The following is a 22,437-nucleotide window of genomic DNA, read 5'->3' on the forward strand; positions in this document are numbered from 1 at the left end:
CTTATAGTGTTACGTTTATTATTACTTTTTAATTGAGCCTACTTGGTAAATATTTTCTTCTTCTTGAACTACACTGTTGGTTAAGGGCTTGTAAGTAAGCATTTCACAGTAAAGTCTACTTTTGTTGTATTCAGCGCATGTGGCAAATAAAGTTTGATTTGATTTCATGTAAACAGAGAGGTCTACTTTCTTGGGAACCTGAATATTGACTAGTTTTCATCTAAAAGCCTTTTCATTTAGGGTGTTTCTATAGGCCACCATGTACTAACAGTCAGTATCTAAATATTATGTTTGAATTGCTTTATGGTGTATGTGAAGTAAACAGAGAGGTCTACTTAATTGGAAACCTGAATATTGACTGGTTTTCATCAAGCTGTCCACTCAAGAGGAAGCTTCTCACTGTAACCAGTGCCTTTAAATCTAGTTCAGGTTATTAATCAACCTACCAGGATGTTAAACACTACAGGAACATGCATTGATCACATTTTTACTAATAATGTATAACTTTGGATGCAGTGATAACAATGTAGTGACTATATCCAGGAAAGCCTAAGTTCCAAAAGCGGGACCTAAAATACCGTGTAAGAGGTCATACAAAAGATTTAGCTGTGACTCTTATGTGGATGATGTTAAAAAATATTTGTTGGTCTGATGTGATTAATAAGGAGAGTCCAGACGCTGCACTTGATGAATTTATGAAATTGCTTCTTCCAATTATTTATAAACATGGACATGTTAAGAAACTGACTGTTAGAACTGTTAAGGCTCCATGGATTGATGAGGAATTGAAAAACTGTTTGGTTGAAAGAGATGGGGTAAAAGGAATGGCTAATAAGTCTGGCTGCACATCTGACTGGCTGACTTATTGCAAATTGAGAAATGATGTGACTAAACTCAACAAAAAGAAGAAACTGTATTATGAAGTCAATATCAATGATATAAAGACACACAACCCCACCCCTCATCTTACCAGAGGTACCATCTCTGTTCTGCCGGTGCATGGAGTTTCCCGCCAGCTCTATATTGTCCGTTTCTTCGTTCAGCCACGGCTCGGTGAAACATAGGATGTTACAGTTTTTAATGATATAAACTTTGGAGTACTTTAAATGAAAATATGGGCAGAAAGACAAATTCAATTCCATCTTTCATCGAATCATATGGTTTATTCACCAAAAAAACATTGAAAGTAAAATGCATTAAAAAAAACGTTAAAAACAAATCATGAAAGAAAAGCAGTGTATGTTAGAATTTTGTAAAGTTGGTACTGGCATTGACATGGAAAGATAGTAAGGATGTTACTCGACTATATAGCCACTCCTATCTCTCATATCTTTAATCTGAGCCTGGAGGAAAGGCTTTGTCCTCAGGCCTGGAGGGAAGTCAAAGTCATTCCACTACCCAAGAGGGGTAAAGCGGCTTTTACTGGTTCTAACAGCAGACCTATCAGCTTGCTGCTAGCTCTTAGAAAACTGTTGACCAAATGCTAGATTTCAGTACAGCCTTTGATATCATTGACCATAACCTGTTGTTGAGAAAACATATGGCTTTTCAACCTCTGCCATATCATGGATTAAGAGCTATCTATCTAATATAACTCACATGGTTTTCTTTAATGAAAGCTTCTCTAATGTCAAACATGTCAAGTGTAGTGTACCGCAGGGCAGCTCTCTAGGCCCTCCACTCTTTTCTATTTTTACCAATGACTTGCCTCTGGCATTAAACAAAGCATGTGTGTCCATGTATGCTGATGATTCAACCATATACGCATCCGCAACCACAGCTAATGAAGCTACTAAAACCCTTAACAAAGAGTTGCATTCGGTTTTGGAATGGGTGGTCAGTAATAAACTGGAGGATTGTATTTGGTACAAATCATTGCCTAAGTTCTCGATCTCAGCTGAATCTGGTAATGAATGGTGTGGCTGTTGAACAAGTTGAGGAGACTAAATTACTTGGTGTTACTTTAAATTGTAAACTGTCATGGTCAAAACATATGGATTCAATGGCTGTAAAGATGGTCTGTCCATAATAAAGAGATGCTCTGCTTTTTTGACACCACACTCCACAAAACATGTCCTGCAGTCTTTTAACAGTCCCCGGGTCCAGAACAATTTCAAGGAAACGTACAGTATTATACAGAGCCATGAGTGCATGGAACTCCCTTCCATCTTATATAGCGAAAGAAAACAGCAAACCTGGTTTCAAAAGACAAATAAAGAAAAAGTTAATCTGTCCAGTGTCTGTGTTCTTTTGCCCATCTTAATCTTTCATTTTTATTGGCGAGACTGAGTTTTGGCTTTTTCTTTGCATCTCTGCCCAGAAGGCCAGCATCCCAGAGTCGCCTCTTCACTCTTCACTGTGCTTCTACACCTGCATTGCTTGCTGTTTGGGGTTTTAGGCTGGGTTTCTGTACAACAGTTTGAGATATCAGCTGATGTAAGAAGGGCTATATAAATACATTTGATTTGATTTGATTCACTGTTGACGTTGAGACGTGTTTTGCGAGTACTATTTAATGAAGCTGCCAGTTGAGGAGGCGTCTGTTTCTGTGAGGCGTCTGTTTCTCAAACTAGACACTAGACATGTACTTGTCTTCTTGCTCAGTTGTGCACCGGGGCCTCCCACTCCTCTTTCTAGTCTGGTTAGAGACAGTTTGCGCTGTTCTGTGAAGGGAGTAGTACACAGCGTTGTATTAGATCTTCAGTTTCTTGGCAATTTCTCGCATGGAATAGCCTCAGAACAAGAATAGACTGACGAGTTTCAGAACAAAGGTCTTTATTTCTGGCCATTTTTACCCTGTAATGGAACCCAGAAATGCTGATGATCCAGATACTCAACTAGTCTAAAGAAGGCCAGTTTTATTGCTTCTTTAATCAGGACAACAGTTTACAGCTGTGCTAACATAATTGCAAAAGGGTTTTCTAATGATCAATTAGCCTTTTAAAATGATAAACTTGTATTAATTGACACCACGTGCCATTGGAACACAGGAGTGATTGTTGCTGATAATGGGCCTTTGTACGCCAACGTAGATTTACCATAAAAAAACTGCCGTTTCCAGCTACAATAGTCATTTACCACATTAACAATGTCTACACTGTATTTCTCATCAATTGTATGTTATTTTAATGGATAGAAAGTCTGCTTTTCTTTCAAAAACAAGGACATTTCTAAGTGATCCCAAACTTTTGAACGGTAGTGTATGTGAATTGTAAAGTCTTTTGTCTGTAATGTCTTTTTCATTATGTGTCGGACCCCAGTAAGACTATCTGTCGCCATTGGCGTCGACTAATGGGGATCCTAATAAATCAAATAATAAGTCAAATCAAATATTGGCCTTGTGTCAAGCCTGCCAATGTCACTAGGTAAACCTAGAGCAGTAGAAATTTCAATTAGGAGGCTCCAAATAATTCTCTCCAATCATTAAGTGAAGTCATCATGGGATTTCAACAGGATTCTCCAAGCTGTTTTTCTCTCTATGGGACTGATGCAACTGTCCAACTGAAGTGTAATGTCCCTCCCAAAAACTGACACTGAATAGCAAAGATGGACTTTCCACGGGAGTCACATTATTATTATTATTATTATTATTATTATTATTATGTAAGTCATAATCTGGTTTCAGAGCTGGTCGTTGGTGCACCTCAGCCACGCTCAAGATCCTAAACAATTTCTTAACCGCCATCGATAAGAAACAATACTGTGCAGCCGTATTCATTGACCTGGCCAAGGCTTTCGACTCTGTCAATCACCACATCCTCATCGGCAGACTCGATAGCCTTGGTTTCTCAAATGATTGCCTCACCTGGTTCACCAACTACTTCTCTGATAGAGTTCAGTGTGTCAAATCGGAGGGACTGTTGTCCAGGCCTCTGGCAGTCTCTATGGGGGTGCCATAGGGTTCAATTCTTGGGCCGACTCTCTTCTCTGTATACATCAATGATGTCGCTCTTGCTGCTGGTGAGTCTCTGATCCACCTCTAAGCAGACGACACCATTCTGTATACTTCTGGCCATTCTTTGGACACTGTGTTAACAAACTTACAGACGAGCTTCAATGCCATACAACTCTCCTTCCGTGGACTCCAACTGCTCTTAAATACAAGTAAAACTATGCTCTTCAACCGATCGCTGCCTGCACCTGCCCGCCCGTCCAGAATCACTACTCTAGACAGTTCTGACTTAGAATATGTGGACAACTACAAATACCTAGGTATCTGATTAGACTGTAAACTCTACTTCCAGACTCACATCAAAAACCTCCAATCCTAAGTTAAATCTAGAATTGGCTTCCTATTTCGCAACAAAGCATCCTTCACTCATGCTGCCAAACATACCCTCGTAAAACTGACCATCCGCCCAATCCTCGACTTCGGCGATGTCATTTACAAAATAGCCTCCAATACCCTACTCAATAAATTGGATGCAGTCTATCACAGTGCCATCCGTTTTGTCACTAAAGCCCCATATACTACCCACCACTGTGACCTGTACGCTCTCGTTGGCTGGCCCTCGCTTCATACTCGTCGCCAAACCCACTGGCTCCAGGTCATCTACAAGACCCTGCTAGGTAAAGTCCCCCCTTATCTCAGCTCGCTGGTCACCATAGCAGCACCCACCTGTAGCACGCGCTCCAGTGGGTATATCTCTCTGGTCATCCCCAAAGCCAATTCCTCCTTTGGCTGCCTCTCCTTCCAGTTCTCTGCTGCCAATGACTTGAACGACCTACACTGGAAACACATTTCCCTCACTAGCTTTAAGCACCAGCTGTCAGAGCAGCTCACAGATTACTGCACCTGTACATAGCCCATCTATAATTTAGCCCAAACAGCTACCTCTTCCCCTACTGTATTTATTTATTTATTTATTTTGCTCCTTTGCACCCCAATATTTCTATTTCTACTTTGCACATTCTTCCACTGCAAATCTTCTTCCACTGCAAATCTAGTGTTTTACTTGCTATATTGTATTTACTTCGCCACCATGGCCATTTTTTGCCCTTACCTCCCTTATCTCACCTCATTTGCTCACATTGTATATAGACTTATTTTTCTAGTATATTATTGACTGTATGTTTATTTTACTCCATGTGTAACTCTGTGTTGTTGCATGTGTCGAACTGCTTTGCTTTATCTTGGCCAGGTCGCAATGAGAAATGAGAACTTGCCTACCTGGTTAAATAAAGGTGAAATAAATAAATAAATAAAATGTGAATAAGACTTGGGATAAATATAGTCTTTAGACCCTTTCGACTCCCCTCCCTGGCCTTATTTGCATGCAATCATTTGTTAGATTTGTATCAGCATGCTGATCTGGAAGGGAAAAGTCCCTTGGGCTCTGGCTAGCGAGCCAGAGCAAATAATGGACTGTTACACGGGGAAAGCTACAGAGACGAGCTCCCCGAAAACAAAGCTTCAAGACAAGTGGCTCTGTGTAACAAGAGCCTGAAGCAATCCCAACTCCTACACTTAACCACCCACACATCCAACTGCCCCTGTCCTTCTCCATCCAATTCCTCCACAGACCCAGTGAAATGACTGTGTCCTGACAAACTCATCACTACATGTTTGTTGGAATAGATATCTGGAGTCGTACCCTGGTCAGAGTTCTGTTGTTTTGTCAGAGTGCAGCAGGAACTTCCTTAAAGTATCTAACTGCTCTGACAGCAGTAATTAGATGGGTCTGGAACGAGGGAGGCAGTGTAAGAGGATGAACATAGACATGCCTTGGTGGTGAGGCTAAGTGAACGCTGAAGTTTGTAACGTTGGCAATGACTCATTCTAAAATCTTAGCTCTTATTCTGTTTCAGTCCTGCTTTGTTTACCACGTTACACACGATGAGGATGAATCTGAACTTGTCTGAAATCTGGAGTGGCTGAGGACGAGGGTGAGAGGAGAGGTCATATATGGTATAAGGGGGAAATACACCAGTCAGAGAAGGGGAGTGAAGCGGCGAATGTAGACAAACAGGGAAATGCATGTGAATCATACTGATTAGAAACATGGGCATTGCTGTGATCAAAGCCAGCAGAAATCCCACCAGCCCATCTCACTTTAACATGATTAGTGTCATACCTCATTTGACAAGCCTGCCAGGGAGGTAGATCTGAGACGAGTGGGGGAGTGAGCAGAGGAGAGCAGAGCGCCCGACCAGTTGTTTATTCATGGATCCACTGGCTCTTATTATGATATTGTGTATCTTCCAAAAAATAATTATCCTAACTTTGGGATGTTGTTAGGAAATAAATTACAGGCATGTGACATACAGTAGCTTGGGAAGAACACTTACTTAGGTGAAGATATATGCTGTTTGAAAATCTTTCTGTGATGATTGCATGGTAGGTAACAGTGGATGCTGGACTCTTTGCAAAACTTGATCTTTCAAGGTAGGTACTGTATCATGTGTTGCAACCTGTCACACATGTAGCCTACATAACTGCAGCACTTGACATTCTCAAGCTCAATGTTGCCAAAACATTGCAAAACACTTCAATCATTGTTATTTATTTATTATTTAGGTACTGTACAGTCGTGGCCAAAAGTTTTGAGAATGACGAAAATATACATTTCCACACAGTTTGCTGCTTCAGTGTCTTTAGATATTTTTGTCAGATGTTACTATGGAATACTGACGTTTAATTATAAGCATTTCATATGTGTCAAAGGCTTATATTGACAATTACATGAAGTTGATGCAAAGAGTCAATATTTGCAGTGTTGACCCTTCTTTTTCAAGACCTCTGCAATCTGCCCTGGCATGCTGTCAATTAACTTCTGAGTCACATCCTGACTGATGGCAGCCCATTCTTGCATAATCAATGCTTGGAGTTTGTCAGAATTTGTGGGTTTTTGTTTGTCCACCCGCTTCTTGAGGATTGACCACAAGTTCTCAATGTGATTAAGGTCTGGGGAGTTTCCTGGCCATGGACCCAAAATATCGATGTTTTATTCTCCGAGCCACTTAGTTATCACTTTTGCCTTTTGGCAAGGTGCTCCATCATGCTGGAAAAGGCATTGTTCGTCACCAAACTGTTCCTGGATGTTTGGGAGAAGTTGCTCTCGAGGATGTGTTGGTACCATTCTTTATTCATGGCTGTGTTCTTAGGCAAAATTGTGAGTGAGCCCACTCCCTTGGCTGTGAAGCAACCACACACATGAATCGTCTCAGGATACTTTACTGTTGGCATGACACAGGACTGATGGTAGCACTCACCTTGTCTTCTCCGGACAAGCTTTTTTCCAGATGCCCCAAACAATCGGAAAGGGGATTCAGAGAAAATTACTTTGCCCCAGTCCTCAGCAGTCCAATCCCTGTACCTTTTGCAGAGTATCAGTCTGTCCCAGATGTTCTTCATGGAGAGGTGTGGCTTCTTTGCTGCCCTTCTTGACACCAGGCCATCCTCTGAAAAGTCTTTGCCTCACTGTGCGTGCAGATGCACTCACATCTGCCTGCTGCCATTCCTGAGCAAGCTCTGTACTGGTGGTGCCCCGATCCCACAGCTGAATCAACTTTAGGAGACGTCCTGGCGCTTGCTGGACTTTCTTGGGCGCCCTGAAGCCTTCTTCACAACAATTGAACCGCTCTCCTTTAAGTTCTTGATGATTCGATAAATGGTTGATTTAGGTGCAATCTTACTGGCAGCAATATCCTTGCCTGTGAAGCCATTTTTGTGCAAAGCAATGATGACGACACGTGTTTCCTGTATGTGTGTGTGCATGTGTGTGAATGGTATGTGTGTGGGCGTATGTAGTCTGTGTGTGTGTGTCTCAGTGTAAGGTGTGTGAGTAGAGTTCAGAGTCTTAAGGATAACCACTAAAACAATTAAGTCCCAGATATGGAGCACAGCCTTCCTAGAGGGCTTCTTCCACTGTCTGGCCTTATCCACCCAATTTATCCACCTGATTTATCAACCTACATTAGGAGGATTACCCCATCAATTGCCCATTCTTCCCAGAAAGGAGGGGCACCAAAAAATGAAACTAAGATTAACAGATGATTTTCTGAGGCATGGTTTTTCACAGAAAGTGGTCCTATTTTAAATCCAGCTAAATTCCAACAAGTCCAGGGATTGTGGCACTTTTGTCTGCCAGTGAAATTTGCTCCATTCATCACAAAACCCCTCTGTAGTCTTTTCTTTCTCCCATACACTCGTATACTACCAAAAAGGTTTCGAAAGGGTTCTACCTGGAACCAAAAATAGTTATTCAAAGGGTTCTCCAATGGGGACAGCCAAAGAACAATTTTAGGTCTAGATAGCACCTTTTTTTTACTAAAAGTGTATATGAACGTGAAGGGTCAGTTTCCATGATGATAATTGTTTTGAAGAGAAAACCCTCTAAACCACATTCAGTGCTAAATATTTTGTATTTTAGATGAAAAGATGTGAACAATCCTGAGGCCAATATAAATAGTATATTACAGAAGAATATTAGTATCGAAATGTGTCATGGTTAATGGTTAATGGTTGTTAAATACTGTGTGTGTGTGCACGTGTGTGTTTGTGTGCATGCGTGCATGTGTGTGTGTGCCTATAAGCACTGCATGTGTCACTCACCCAAAGGTAGCCTTGAGGTAGCAAGGTGCACCCTGCAGAGACCTGTACCGGATTGTGAAGGGCAGCTTCAAGCTAAAAAGGAAACAAAACAAATATTAAGCAATAAAAAAATATTACCAGTGACGTGTAGGCAGGCTTCCCCCAAAAATGTACCCCCTGACAAACTCATCACTACTTGTTTGTGGGAATAGATATCTGGAGTCGTGCCCTGGCCAGAGTTCTGTTATTTTGTCAGAGTGCAGCAGGAACTTCCTGAAAGTAACTAACTGCTTTTACACCAGTAATTAGATGGGTCTAGACCAAAGGGGGCAGTGTAAGAGGATGAAAATAGACATGCCAATTCACAAGAGGCTGAATATTTCTCACCGGAGAAAGCATCCGAGTGAGCGAAACAATGCCCCTCTGTCTCAGATGCTGTCTGGACAAAAAGCGTATGACATTGTCGCCGCCCGTAGCATTGAATGCAAGGGAAGCCAGCGAGCATTTGGCCTCCCTTGATAAAAAAGTATAAAATAATAGCCAGTCAGTGTTGAGCTAAACTGAGTGAGCTCAACTGTGAATGGTCCTGGCGCTCCAAAAGAAAAGTGTAAAGGGAAGCCAGTTTGGATTTGGCTTCACACCAATCACATCACATTAAGAGCAAAATGTCATTGATAGAAAATAATGGAATTGTTGCATCTCGTTGCATTGTTGTCCTCAGTGGCTAGCTAGCAAGCTAAAATGGTCCGTTTCTTAAATTAGACATGCATGGAGATAAGGATTTAGACTTGTGGTTTTACTTAATTCTCCGATCTGGCCAATGATTATAAAGGTGATTCTGATCCATTCGTAAATTCATACATAGTGCCCCTGGCCTGAGAGGATGGACGTTCAATATGTAGCTAAATGTAGTAGGCTAATGTTAAGTAGCTGACTCATCATTTCCCATGAAAGGAAGTTAGGCTAGTGAGCAAGCATTTTAGCCAGGTAGCCTAGGAAAACAAAAACTCAAAGCGTGTACTGTACGACGGAGTCATAGTGCATTTCATCAACATGAAAGAGAGGAGGATGGCTTTGGCATTTCTCTACAAGTAGGGTGAGTCAACATGTTTTTTCTACTTACTTGCACACACACAGAAATCACAACCATGGACAGCCAAATCATATTTAAGTTATGTTGATTGGACTAAATAGTTTTTGGTATCTTTTAGTTTTCACTGTATTAGCATAGATGATTTGATGATGGTGCTGGAATAGTGGAGACAGCTCCTGTTTTCTTTGCTACTTGCAGTAACTCTCCGTGTTTCTAAATCAATAGTTGTTCAGTAACGTTAGTCCGAAAATTTCGCAAACATTAACTTGACCATGCTGTATGTCATGCAACTGTTTGTTACATGCAATATACACTGCTCAAAAAAATAAAGGGAACACTTAAACAACACAATGTAACTCCAAGTCAATCACACTTCTGTAAAATCAAACTGTCCACTTAGGAAGCAACACTGATTGACAATAAATTTCACATGCTGTTGTGCAAATGGAATAGACAAAAGGTGGAAATTATAGGCAATTAGTAAGACACCCCCAAAAAAGGAATGGTTCTGCAGGTGGTGACCACACACCACTTCTCAGTTCCTATGCTTCCTGGCTGATGTTTTGGTCACTTTTGAATGCTGGCGGTGCTTTCACTCTAGTGGTAGCATGAGACGGAGTCTACAACCCACACAAGTGGCTCAGGTAGTGCAGCTCATCCAGGATGGCACATCAATGCGAGCTGTGGCAAAAAGGTTTGTTGTGTCTGTCAGCGTAGTGTCCAGAGCATGGAGGCGCTACCAGGAGACAGGCCAGTACATCAGGAGACGTGGAGGAGGCCGTAGGAGGGCAACAACCCAGCAGCAGGACCGCTACCTCCGCCTTTGTGCAAGGAGGTGCACTGCCAGAGCCCTGCAAAATGACCTCCAGCAGGCCACAAATGTGCATGTGTCAGCATATGGTCTCACAAGGGGTCTGAGGATCTCATCACGGTACCTAATGGCAGTCAGGCTACCTCTGGCGAGCACATGGAGGGCTGTGCGGCCCCACAAAAAAATGCCACCCCACACCATGACTGACCCACCGCCAAACCGGTCATGCTGAAGGATGTTGCAGGCAGCAGAACGTTCTCCACGGCGTCTCCAGATTCTGTCACGTCTGTCACATGTGCTCAGTGTGAACCTGCTTTCATCTGTGAAGAGCACAGGGCGCCAGTGGCGAATTTGCCAATCTTGGTGTTCTCTGGCAAATGCCAAACGTCCTGCACGGTGTTGGGCTGTAAGCACAACCCCCACATGTGGACGTCGGGCCCTCATACCACCCTCATGGAGTCTGTTTCTGACCGTTTGAGCAGACACATAAACAATAACTCTCTAGATACTCTGTTGGTACTGGGTTCTCTGCTGAGGTCAAACTGTCTTGAATTGTGTCTATAGAGACGTGTCTGCGGTGCGTTTTGTTGCTGTGCGTTTTGCTGCCAACTTTACTTTGCTAGCTGACAACTTTACGTTTTGTTTTGTTTTTGTTTTTAATTACCGTTTATATTTTTAGTTTTTCCATCGCAACTTTTTTTTCCCTCATTCAACTTTTTCACTCCAGACGCTTTATCTGGACATGGTTCGTCAGCACCTTCAACAGCCGAAGCTAAGTAGTAACATTAACATGATGTCTTCTAATTGCAGTCGCTGTACTCATAATATACAGGAGAAAGATCGCCTTACGGCGAGAATAGCTGTGCTGCAAGCCCAGCTTCAGACGCAATCGTTAGGCAAGGGTAATTTCAGTGTAGGAAAGGAAGAAACAGCGTCTGTGCCACCAGTAAGTACAGAGCGTAACGTTAGTATAAACCCCCCCGCACAGTCCCCGCAGCCGGACAACTTTCTCATGGCTTCTGGAGGGAAATGCTGTAGGAATGCTCAACTGGTGTCGCTCATTCAGCCGACAGAAACTTTCAACCGGTTTTCCCCATTATGTAGCGAGTCGGAGTCTGAGGCTGAGTCTTCTCTTGTCTCTACTCCTCCCGCTACGGGGTCTGAGACGCCGAAGGCTCCAACCATTAGCTCTGACAAATTGAAAACCCTAGTCATTGGCGACTCCATTACCCGCAGTATTAGACTTAAAACGAATCACCCAGCGATCATACACTGTTTACCAGGGGGCAGGGCTACCGACGTTAAGGCTAATCTAAAGATGGTGCTGGCTAAAGCTAAATCTGGCGAGTGTAGAGAGTATAGAGATATTGTTATCCACGTCGGCACCAACGATGTTAGGATGAAACAGTCAGAGGTCACCAAGTGCAACATAGCTTCAGCGTGTAAATCAGCTAGAAAGATGTGTCGACATCGAGTAATTGTCTCTGGCCCCCTCCCAGTTAGGGGGAGTGACGAGCTCTACAGCAGAGTCTCAGCACTCAATCGCTGGTTGAAAACTGTTTTCTGCCCCTCCCAAAAGATAGAATTTGTAGATAATTGGCCCTCTTTCTGGGACTCACCCACAAACAGGACCAAGCCTGACCTGCTGAGGAGTGACGGACTCCATCCTAGCTGGAGGGGTGCTCTCATCTTATCTACCAACATAGATAGGGCTCTAACTCCTTTAGCCCCACAATGAAATAGGGTGCAGGCCAGGCAGCAGGCTGTTAGCCAACCTGCCAGCTTAGTGGAGTCTGCCTATAGCATAGTCAGTGTAGTCAGCTCAGCCATACCCATACCCATTGAGACTGTGTCTGTGCCTCGACCTAGGTTGGGCAAAACTAAACATGGCGGTGTTCGCCTTAGCAATCTTATTAGGATAAAAACCTTCTCCATTCCTGCCATTATTGAAAGAGATCATGGTACCTCACATCTCAAAATAGGGTTACTTAATGTTAGATCCCTCACTTCAAAGGCAGTCATAGTCAATGAACTAATCACTGATCATAATCTTGATGTGATTGGCCTGACTGAAACATGGCTTAAGCCTGATGAATTTACTGTGTTAAATGAGGCCTCACCTCCTGGTTACACTAGTGACCATATCCCCCGTGCATCCCGCAAAGGCGGAGGTGTTGCTAACATCTACAATAGCAAATTTCAATTTACAAAAAAAAAAATGACGTTTTCGTCTTTTGAGCTTCTAGTCATGAAATCTATGCAGCCTACTCAATCACTTTTTATAGCTACTGTTTACAGGCCTCCTGGGCCATATACAGCGTTTCTCTCTGAGTTCCCTGAATTCCTATCAGACCTTGTAGTCATAGCAGATCATATTCTAATTTTTGGTGATTTTACTATTCATATGGAGAAGTCCACAGACCCACTCCAAAAGTCTTTCGGAGCCATCATCGACTCAGTGGGTTTTGTCCAACATGTCTCTGGACCTACTCACTGCCACAGTCATACTCTGGACCTAGTTTTGTCCCATGGAATAAATGTTGTAGATCTTAATGTTTTCCCACATAATCCTGGACTATCGGACCACCATTTTATTACGTTTGCAATCGCAACAAATAATCTGCTCAGACCCCAACCAAGGAGCATCAAAAGTCGTGCTATAAATTCTCAGACAACACAAAAATTCCTTGATGCCCTTCCAGACTCCTTCTGCCTACCCAAGGACGTCGGAGGACAAAAATCAGTTAACCACTGAACTGAGGAACTGAATTTAACCTTGCGCAATACCCTAGATGCAGTTGCACCCCTAAAAATGAAAAACATTTGTCATAAGAAACTAGCTCCCTGGTATACAGAAAATACCCGAGCTTTGAAGCAAGCTTCCAGGAAATTGGAACGGAAACGGCGCCACACCAAACTGGAAGTCTTCCGACTAGCTTGGAAAGACAGTACCGTGCAGTACCGAAGAGCCCTCACTGCTGCTCGATCATCCTACTTTTCCAACTTAATCGAGGAAAATAAGAACAATCCAAAATGTCTTTTTGATACTGTTGCAAAGCTAACTAAAAAGCAGCATTCCCCAAGAGAGGATGGCTTTCACTTCAGCAGTAATAAATTCATGAACTTCTTTGAGGAAAAGATCATGACCATTAGAAAGCAAATTACGGACTCCTCTTTGAATCTGCGTATTCCTCCAGGGCTTAGCTGTTCTGGATCTGCACAGCTCTGCCAGGGCCTGGGATCGGGAGAGACACTTAAGTGTTTTAGTACTATATCTCTTGACACAATGATGAAAATAATCATGGCCTCTAAACCTTCAAGCTGCATACTGGATCATATTCCTACTAAACTGCTGAAAGAGCTGCTTCCTGTGCTTGGCCCTCCTATGTTGAACATAATAAACAGCTCTCTATCTACCGGATGTGTACCAAACTCACTAAAAGTGGCAGTGATAAAGCCTCTCTTGAAAAAGCCAAACCTTGACCCGGAAAATATAAAAAACTATCGGCCTATATCGAATCTTCCATTCCTCGCAAAAAAATTTTAAAAAGCTGTTGCGCAGCAACTCACTGCCTTTCTGAAGACAAACAATGTATACGAAATGCTTCAGTCTGGTTTTAGACCCCATCATAGCCCTGAGACTGCACTTGTGAAGGTGGTAAATGACCTTTTAATGGCGTCAGACCGAGGCTCTGCATCTGTCCTCGTGCTACTAGACCTTAGTGCTGCCTTTGACACCATCGATCACCACATTCTTTTGGAGAGACTGGAAACCCAAATTGGTCTACACGGACCAGTTCTGGCCTGGTTTAGATCTTACCTGTCGGAAAGATATCAGTTTGTCTCTGTGAATGGTTTGTCCTCTGACAAATCAACTGTGCATTTCGGTGTTCCTCAAGGTTCCGTTTTAGGACCACTATTGTTTTCACTATATATTTTACCTCTTGGGGATGTTATTCGAAAACATAATGTTAACTTTCACTGCTATGCGGATGACACACAGCTGTACATTTCAATGAAACATGGTGAAGCTGCAAAATTGCCCTCGCTAGAAGCCTGTGTTTCAGACATAAGGAAGTGGATGGCTGAAAACTTTCTACTTTTAAACTCGGACAAAACAGAGATGCTTGTTCTAGGTCCCAAGAAACAAAGAGATCTTCTGTTAAATCTGACAATTCATCTTGATGGTTGTAAAGTCGTCTCAAATAAAACTGTGAAGGACCTCGGCGTTACTCTTCACCCTGATCTCTCTTTTGACGAACATATTAAGACTGTTTCAAGGACAGCTTTTTTCCATCTACGTAACATTGCAAAAATCAGAAATTTTCTGTCCAAAAATGATGCAGAAAAATTAATCCATGCATTTGTTACTTCTAGGTTAGACTACTGCAATGCTCTACTTTCCGGCTACCCGGATAAAGCACTAAATAAACATCAGTTAGTGCTAAATACGGCTGCTAGAATCCTGACTAGAACCAAGAAATTTGATCATATTACTCCAGTGCTAGCTTCCCTACACTGGCTTCCTGTTAAGGCAAGGGCTGATTTCAAGGTTTTACTGTTAACCTATAAAGCGTTACATGGGCTTGCTCCTACCTATCTTTCCGAGTTGGTCCTGCCGTACATACCAATACGTACGCTACGGTTGCAAGACGCAGGCCTCCTAATTGTCCCTAGAATTTCTAAGCAAACAGCGGGAGGCAGGGCTTTCTCCTATAGATCTCCATTTTTATGGAACAGTCTGTCTACCCATGTGAGAGACGCAGACTCGGTCTCAACCTTTAAGTCTTTACTGAAGACTTATCTCTTCAGTAGGTCATATGATTGAGTGTAGTCTGGCCCAGGAGTGTGAAGGTGAACGGAAAGGCTCTGGAGCAACGAACCGCCCTTGCTGTCTCTGCCTGGCCGGTTCCCCTCTCTCCACTGGGATTCTCTGCCTCTAACCCTATTACAGGGGCTGAGTCACTGGCTTACTGGTGCTCTTTCATGCCGTCCCTGGGAGGGGTGCGTCACTTGAGTGGGTTGAGTTACTGACGTGATCTTCCTGTCTGGGTTGGCGCCCCCTCCCCCCTTGGTTTGTGCTGTGGTGGAGATCTTTGTTGGCTATACTCGGCCTTGTCTCAGGATTATAAGTTGGTGGTTGAAGATATCCCTCCAGTGGTGCGGGGGCTGTGCTTTGGCAAAGTGGGTGGGGTTATATCCTTCCTATTTGGCCCTGTCCGGGGGTATCTTCGGATGGGGCCACAGTGTCTCCTGACCGCTCCTGTCTCAGTCTCAGCCTCCAGTATTTATGCTGCAGTAGTTTGTGTCGGGGGGCTGGGGTCAGTTGGTTATACCTGGAGTACTTCTCCTGTCTTATCCAGTGTCCTGTGTGAATTTAAGTATGCTTTCTCTAATTCTCCCGTTCTCTCTTTCTTTCTCTCTCTGAGAACCTGAGCCCTAGGACCATACGTCAGGACTACCGGGCATGACGACTCCCTGCTGTCCCCAGTCCACCTGGCCTTGCTGCTATTCCAGTTTCAATTGTTCTGCCTGCGGTTACGGAACCCCTACCAGTCCCAGACCTGCTGTTTTCCACTCTTAATGATGGGCTATGAAAAGCCAACAGATTTATTCCTGATTATTATTTGACCATGCTTGTCATTTGTGAACATTTTGAAAATCTTGGCTCTCTCTAATTTTCTCCTTCTCTCTTTCTTTCTCTCGGAGGACCTGAGCCCTGGGACCATACGTCGGGACTGCCGGGCGTGGTGGCTCCTTGCTGTCCTCAGTCCGCCTGGCCTTGCTGCTGTTCCGGTTTCAGCTGTTCTGCCTGCGGTTATGGAACCGCCACCTGTCCCAGACCTGTTGTTTTTCAACTCTTAATGATCGGCTACAAAAGCCAACTGAAAATGATCCATGATTATTATTTGACCATGCTTGTCACTTATGAACATTTTTGAAGATCTTGGCATAGTTCTGTTATAATCTCCACCCGGCACAGCCAGAAGAGGACTGGCCACCCCTCATAGCCTGGTTCCTCTCTAGGTTTCTTCCTAGGTTTTGGCCTTTCTAGGGAGTTTTTCCTAGCCACCGTGCTTCTTCACCTGCATTCTAGCTGTTTGGGGTTTTAGGCTGGGTCTCTGTACAGCACTTCATGATATTAGCTGATGTACGAAGGGCTATATAAAATAAACTTGATTGATTGATTGATTGCTGGAGGTCATTTTGCAGGGCTCTGGCAGTGCACCTCCTTGCACAAAGGCGGAGGTAGCGGTCCTGCTGCTGGGTTGTTGCCCTCCTACGGCCTCCTCCACGTATCCTGATGTACTGGCCTGTCTCCTGGTAGCGCCTCCATGCTCTGGACACTACGCTGACAGATACAACAAACCTTTTTGCCACAGCTCGCATTGATGTACCATCCTGGATGAGCTGCACTACCTGAGCCACTTGTGTGGGTTGTAGACTCCGTCTCATGCTACCACTAGAGTGAAAGCACCGCCAGCATTCAAAAGTGACCAAAACATCAGCCAGGAAGCATAGGAACTGAGAAGTGGTGTGTGGTCACCACCTGCAGAACCATTCCTTTTTTGGGGGTGTCTTACTAATTGCCTATAATTTCCACCTTTTGTCTATCCCATTTGCACAACAGCATGTGAAATTTATTGTCAATCAGTGTTGCTTCCTAAGTGGACAGTTTGATTTCACATAAGTGTGATTGACTTGGAGTTACATTGTGTTGTTTAAGTGTTCCCTTTATTTTTTTGAGCAGTGTACTTTGTGGACTCCACCAGACAAAGGTTGGTCTTCGGTTTTGTGATAAAACAAAGGTGTGGTTGAATTTATTCTGCCACTGTTTCTTCTTATTGTCTCGGCCTTAGGCCTATATATCACGGTCACAAGACATATAATCTAACAGGTTATAAAGCACACAAAGCACTTATCACAACACAGGTTGTAATCTGGCTTGGCTTCCCCAGTGATTTTACCCATGCAACGCAACTGAATATTATATATTGTTTTGTTAATTTAGATAATTAAATATTCATCCCCATATGGTTTAGGTACAGTTGCTCTTCTAGCTGGAGACTGATTTCCCTTGGGATCGACTCTACACATCTGGATCGGCTTATAGAGCCCTGTAAGAGGATTAGATTCAGCCAAGACATAGGCCCGTTTCTCAGTGGTGTGGTATCAATTCCCGTGTTCCATCGTCAACACGTGTTACCATGTCCAGCAGATCTAAGTTGTCAACCTGTGAGTGATGTTTATTTCCCTGGAGTCTGACAGGTGTTTTTTCCATTTGAATAAACAGGTCAGTCTAAAATGGCCACTCTTTTCATATTGGGAACTTCCTTTCAAGCAGCACTCACAGCACAGTTCTCCTACTGACAAAATGACAGTACCACATTGAGAAATTGCACCAGGCATGGGAAATTGATGGGGATGCACTGTTTCATGTTGAAATAAACAAAGGACATTTCTTTAAAGCTTTTCATTTGGTATGATGTCAATCATAATAGTGGCCTCCTGCAACGAAGGCATTTTATGACTGTCTAAAATAGGTAGAGTGGGCTAACATACAGTACCTTGTCAGAGTTTGAACCATGGTCTCCATAGCTCCTACTGTTATAATATCACCCTTGCCCTTTCACTGCTGCACAGACCTCTCCTACCTACTGCCCACAGCCATCTGTAGATTCTGCTTCTCAACACCCCCTCACATACAATAAATGTACATGTACTTGGTTTGTGCTATTTGCACCCTCACAATTGAAAGAGCACAGCTAGTACCTGGGACCTGCAGAACAATTATAGCCATTATGTTGCTCCTGAATGAGAATGTAACCCCTTTAGCATCAACTCATTTTCTATTACTAAAAAGTTTGGGAAGGTACAGTATACAGTACATGAAAAACAGGGAATCCACTGGAGGACTGTAAGTGCTATAGGAATGTGACATTTACCATGACCATAACAGACCAGTCCAGAGTTGGAGCAGTATGAATCGCTGCAATACAAAGGCTAAAACTGGTTTAGAAAATCACAGCTCTCAGATCTATGAGTCAGCAGTAAAACAATAGAAATAGACATTCAGAGAATAAGAGCAAACAGCAGTCTTAGGCCTGGAAGCTTTCAGTGTTGGCCAATGAATAGCTGCTTCTCGATCTTGGTGTCCCCATGACACAAAGGACTGTGGGCATGCAGCCTCCCTGACCAGCACTATAGCCATGGACGTGAGGGAATGTTTATTGGTGGTGGTGATGCTGGGCCATGTGGCAGACGGAACATCTAATTGTGTGGTGCTGGGGTGGGAATGTGGCTCAACGAGGTCAGCTGTGGATGCTGCACGCCATTTACTGTTGTCCAAAAGGCAGGAAACATCGATCATGGGTAATTCATAACATTCACTTGCCAAATCCCTCCCTCTCTCCCTTGCAGGGTGTGTTTGTAAACACAAAACACACCCCCAAAAATTATGTGGGACAGATGACTGCTTCTGCACATCTGTCCAGTGAGTGCGTTCCTCCAGATCCCCTCGGTCTCTCTACATCTATTCACATTCATCACGCAGATGCACTGTCTCTCTCCATCAATCTCTTGCTCTGCCGCCCATTTTTTCTTCTCTCTCTCTGCTTATAGAGCCCACGTGTTCCAATCTCTCTCCCTCTCTGCCTGTCTCTCCCTCGCTATTCCTCTTGGCTAGCTATGAGGAGTGAGATGTTTTTTGATTGGTAATTAAACGGCAGTAATAATATGGCCCCATATGGAAGCCCTACGGTTAGAAGGAGGAGGCTGGTAGCTGAAGCAAAGGGACAGCAGCGTAGCGATGGGATACTGCTGGTTTTGTGGGCTGCAGACAGTGGGTTTTATCAGTCACCGGAGACCGCTGGCCTTTGCAGGTAATTTTCACAGTCAGAGTTTGATTTGTCTCTCTCTCTCTCTCTCATATATATATATATATATATATACACTGCTCAAAAAAATAAAGGGAACACTTAAACAACACAACGTAACTCCAAGTCAATCACACTTCTGTGAAATCAAACTGTCCAATTAGGAAGCAACACTGATTGACAATAAATGTCACATGCTGTTGGGCAAATGTAATAGACAAAAGGTGGAAATTATAGGCAATTAGCAAGACACCCCCAAAAAAGGAGTGATTCTGCAGGTGGTGACCACAGACGACTTCTCAGTTCCTATGCTTCCTGGCTGATGTTTTGGTCACTTTTGAATGCTGGCGGTGCTCTCACTCTAGTGGTAGCATGAGACGGAGTCTACAACCCACACAAGTGGCTCAGGTAGTGCAGTTCATCCAGGATGGCACATCAATGCGAGCTGTGGCAAAAAGGTTTGCTGTGTCTGTCAGCGTAGTGTCCAGAGCATGGAGGCGCTACCAGGAGACAGGCCAGTACATCAGGAGACGTGGAGGAGGCCGTAGGAGGGCAACAACCCAGCAGCAGGACCGCTACCTCCGCCTTTGTGCCAGGAGGTGCACTGCCAGAGCCCTGCAAAATGACCTCCAGTAGGCCACAAATGTGCAAAGCTGTCATCAAGGCAAAGGGTGGCTACTTTGAATAATCTAAAATATATTTTGATTTGTTTAACACTTTTTTTGTTACTACATGATTCTATGTGTTATTTCATAGTAGTAAAAATAGTAACTAGTAAAAATAAAAGGTGTGTGTGTGTGTGTGCATATGTATGGGGCGGCAGTTAGCCTAGTGGTTAGAGTGTTGGACTAGTAACCGAAATGTTGCAAAATCGAATCCCCGAGCTGACAAGGTAAAAATCTGTCGTACTGCCCCTGAACAAGGCAGCTAACCCACTTTTCCTAGGTTGTCATTGAAAATAAGAATGTGTTCTTAACTGACTTGCCAAGTAAAATAAAAATAATTTAAATTAAATATATATATGTGTGTGTGTGTGTGTAGCTAGGACCTTGAACTAAATGCACGTGCTAGATTATGCACATCTTTAGTGTTGACAATGACTAGTGGACGCTCAATAATGTAAATCATAATGCTGTAAGGTGTGAACCAGTTCCACCTAAAATGTACAGGAAGCATCGACAGGTACAAAGGCAGCATGTGGGGTTTCCAGCGATGCACACACCATTAAGGTTGCCAATTCTAATAAGGTGTCAGTGAGGAACCATTTAAAAATCTAGGTTCCGCTAAGGCAATTGTCAGTCAGCAGCCCACTCTCCCTCATCGTCTACTACAGCTGTCTGCCAAGGAGAGCAGACAAGATCCCAGTTGGAGGAGGGAGGATGTAGGGAAGATGGAGGGAGGGAGGCAGGTAATCCAGATCGAGGGGAGATTTGATGGAGGACTTTGGGGAACGTGAGGAAGAGAGGGGAAGAGGATCAGCAGGTGAGCTAATTAAAGGGGGATTTGTTGGTGCGATGAGAGGGTGGTTTCCCAGCTGCCAGTTCCCAATGACCCAATGCCCGACACTGAGTCTGCCCCACCCATTACCCCAAGGGTGCGCCAGCCCATATGCCGCCTTCAGGTGACCACTATGGTTAGTGTAGGCCAGAGCCGCACTGCAGCATGCTAGGAAAACAGGGGAAGGATGTATAGCCATAGATATTCCTACACACATCATCAGGGACTGGCCTTCCCCTCTATGATAGTCACTATTTATGTTTTATATTGCATCAATGGCAGCCAGACAGTTATATGCATCAACATTTGCTGTCAAATCCAATATTCTGGCCTGTGATTGAAGGTACTGTCACTGGTAACAGTACACAATAGAACCATGTTTTATACTATTTATACAGTTTACATGTTTGTCAGGCTTTTGTCGTCTCTGGTTCGACAAGAGAGGGATGACTTACACAGAAGCAATTAATGTTGTTCTCCTCCTGAGGGAAAAACAGGTGGACGTGTGTGTTAACCCTTAAAGTTAAGTTCCTGTGCAGCCGCTGTGAAATATATACTCCACTGTGTCTACATTTACCACACATTAGATGTGTGACGATTGCTGGGCGTGCTTCTACGAGGCACAAATATCAAACCCAGTGGACCTGTAACGTTATCAATGAGAAGTCACACTGCAGCAAACAGGCATTGCATTGTCTGTGTAATGGATTATCTTTATTGGAAAGTGTGCAGTATCATCACTGATGGGATGTCTTTTAGAGTGTGATTCCTGAGCTTACAGTTTGGGCCTGCCCAGCAGAGAATTGTGAGTTTGTTTGCAGATATATTATATTTTAAGCTCAGAATTACAACAACAAAACAAGCCAAGTTAAAGCAACCCAATGGATTTAGGTGTAATACACCCAAGGCAAAGCTCCTCCTCCCTCCCCTCCCTTCTCCTGTCCTTTCCTGCTCAATACCACATAGTCACAGTGCCCTCCTCCCAATTCCACATAGCAATCTCTCACACGCACTAACAGACACTAATAGAAAACCTCCGCTGTTTATTAACTGATAATTGACTGGCTCTGGCGCCTGCTCCCAACTGCATCCCTCACTGCACTCTCCCGTTGCCGTAGGCTACAGTCAGGATGGCCGGGAACTGAATTTCCAGTCAAACTGAAATTAATGGCTGCAGGTAAAGCAAACTAAGCAGGTTAGGACTTTCAGGGGTTTTATTGTGAACATGCAGACAAGACTGTGTGGCAATTCACCATTACCATCCACACAAACTGCCTTGAGCATGTGCTAGAGAATAGGACGTGTTCACTGCATGATACATGTTTAGTATTCTGTACAAGGGAATCACAGTGGATTATCTCACAGGAATGTAATCAAAAGAGGGTTAGGGTTGAACAGTGGCAGTCAGGTAACGCCCCCTTCCCAAAAGTAAACCAACACACACACACACACACACACACAAGCTGTAACGGCAGATTTCCTCCTCTTTGTCTGAAAAGGAGGTGTAGCAGGGATCGGACCAAGACGCAGCGTAGTTAGTGTTCATCATGACTTTAATTAAGACAATAAACGTGAACACTACAAAAATACGAAAACAACAAATGTGAAAAACCGAAACAGTCCTATC

At 43.6% G+C, this 22,437-nt stretch overlaps 1 protein-coding gene across 4 annotated transcripts in view; it reads right to left on the bottom strand.

Annotated features, from left to right (window-relative positions):
- LOC129815168 (rho guanine nucleotide exchange factor 10-like protein) overlaps positions 1-22,437 on the bottom strand; it is a 193,328-nt gene that overhangs the window by 50,209 nt on the left and 120,682 nt on the right. For all 4 annotated transcript variants that reach the window (XM_055868654.1, XM_055868653.1, XM_055868655.1 and 1 more), the window contains one exon: positions 8,555-8,626. In XM_055868654.1, the coding sequence (XP_055724629.1) occupies positions 8,555-8,626 (72 nt within the window). The remainder of the gene's footprint in view (positions 1-8,554; positions 8,627-22,437) is intronic.

The sequence above is a fragment of the Salvelinus fontinalis genome, chromosome 18 (genome assembly GCF_029448725.1).
Source record: "Salvelinus fontinalis isolate EN_2023a chromosome 18, ASM2944872v1, whole genome shotgun sequence".
In the NCBI taxonomy this organism is placed as follows: Eukaryota; Metazoa; Chordata; class Actinopteri; order Salmoniformes; family Salmonidae; genus Salvelinus; species Salvelinus fontinalis.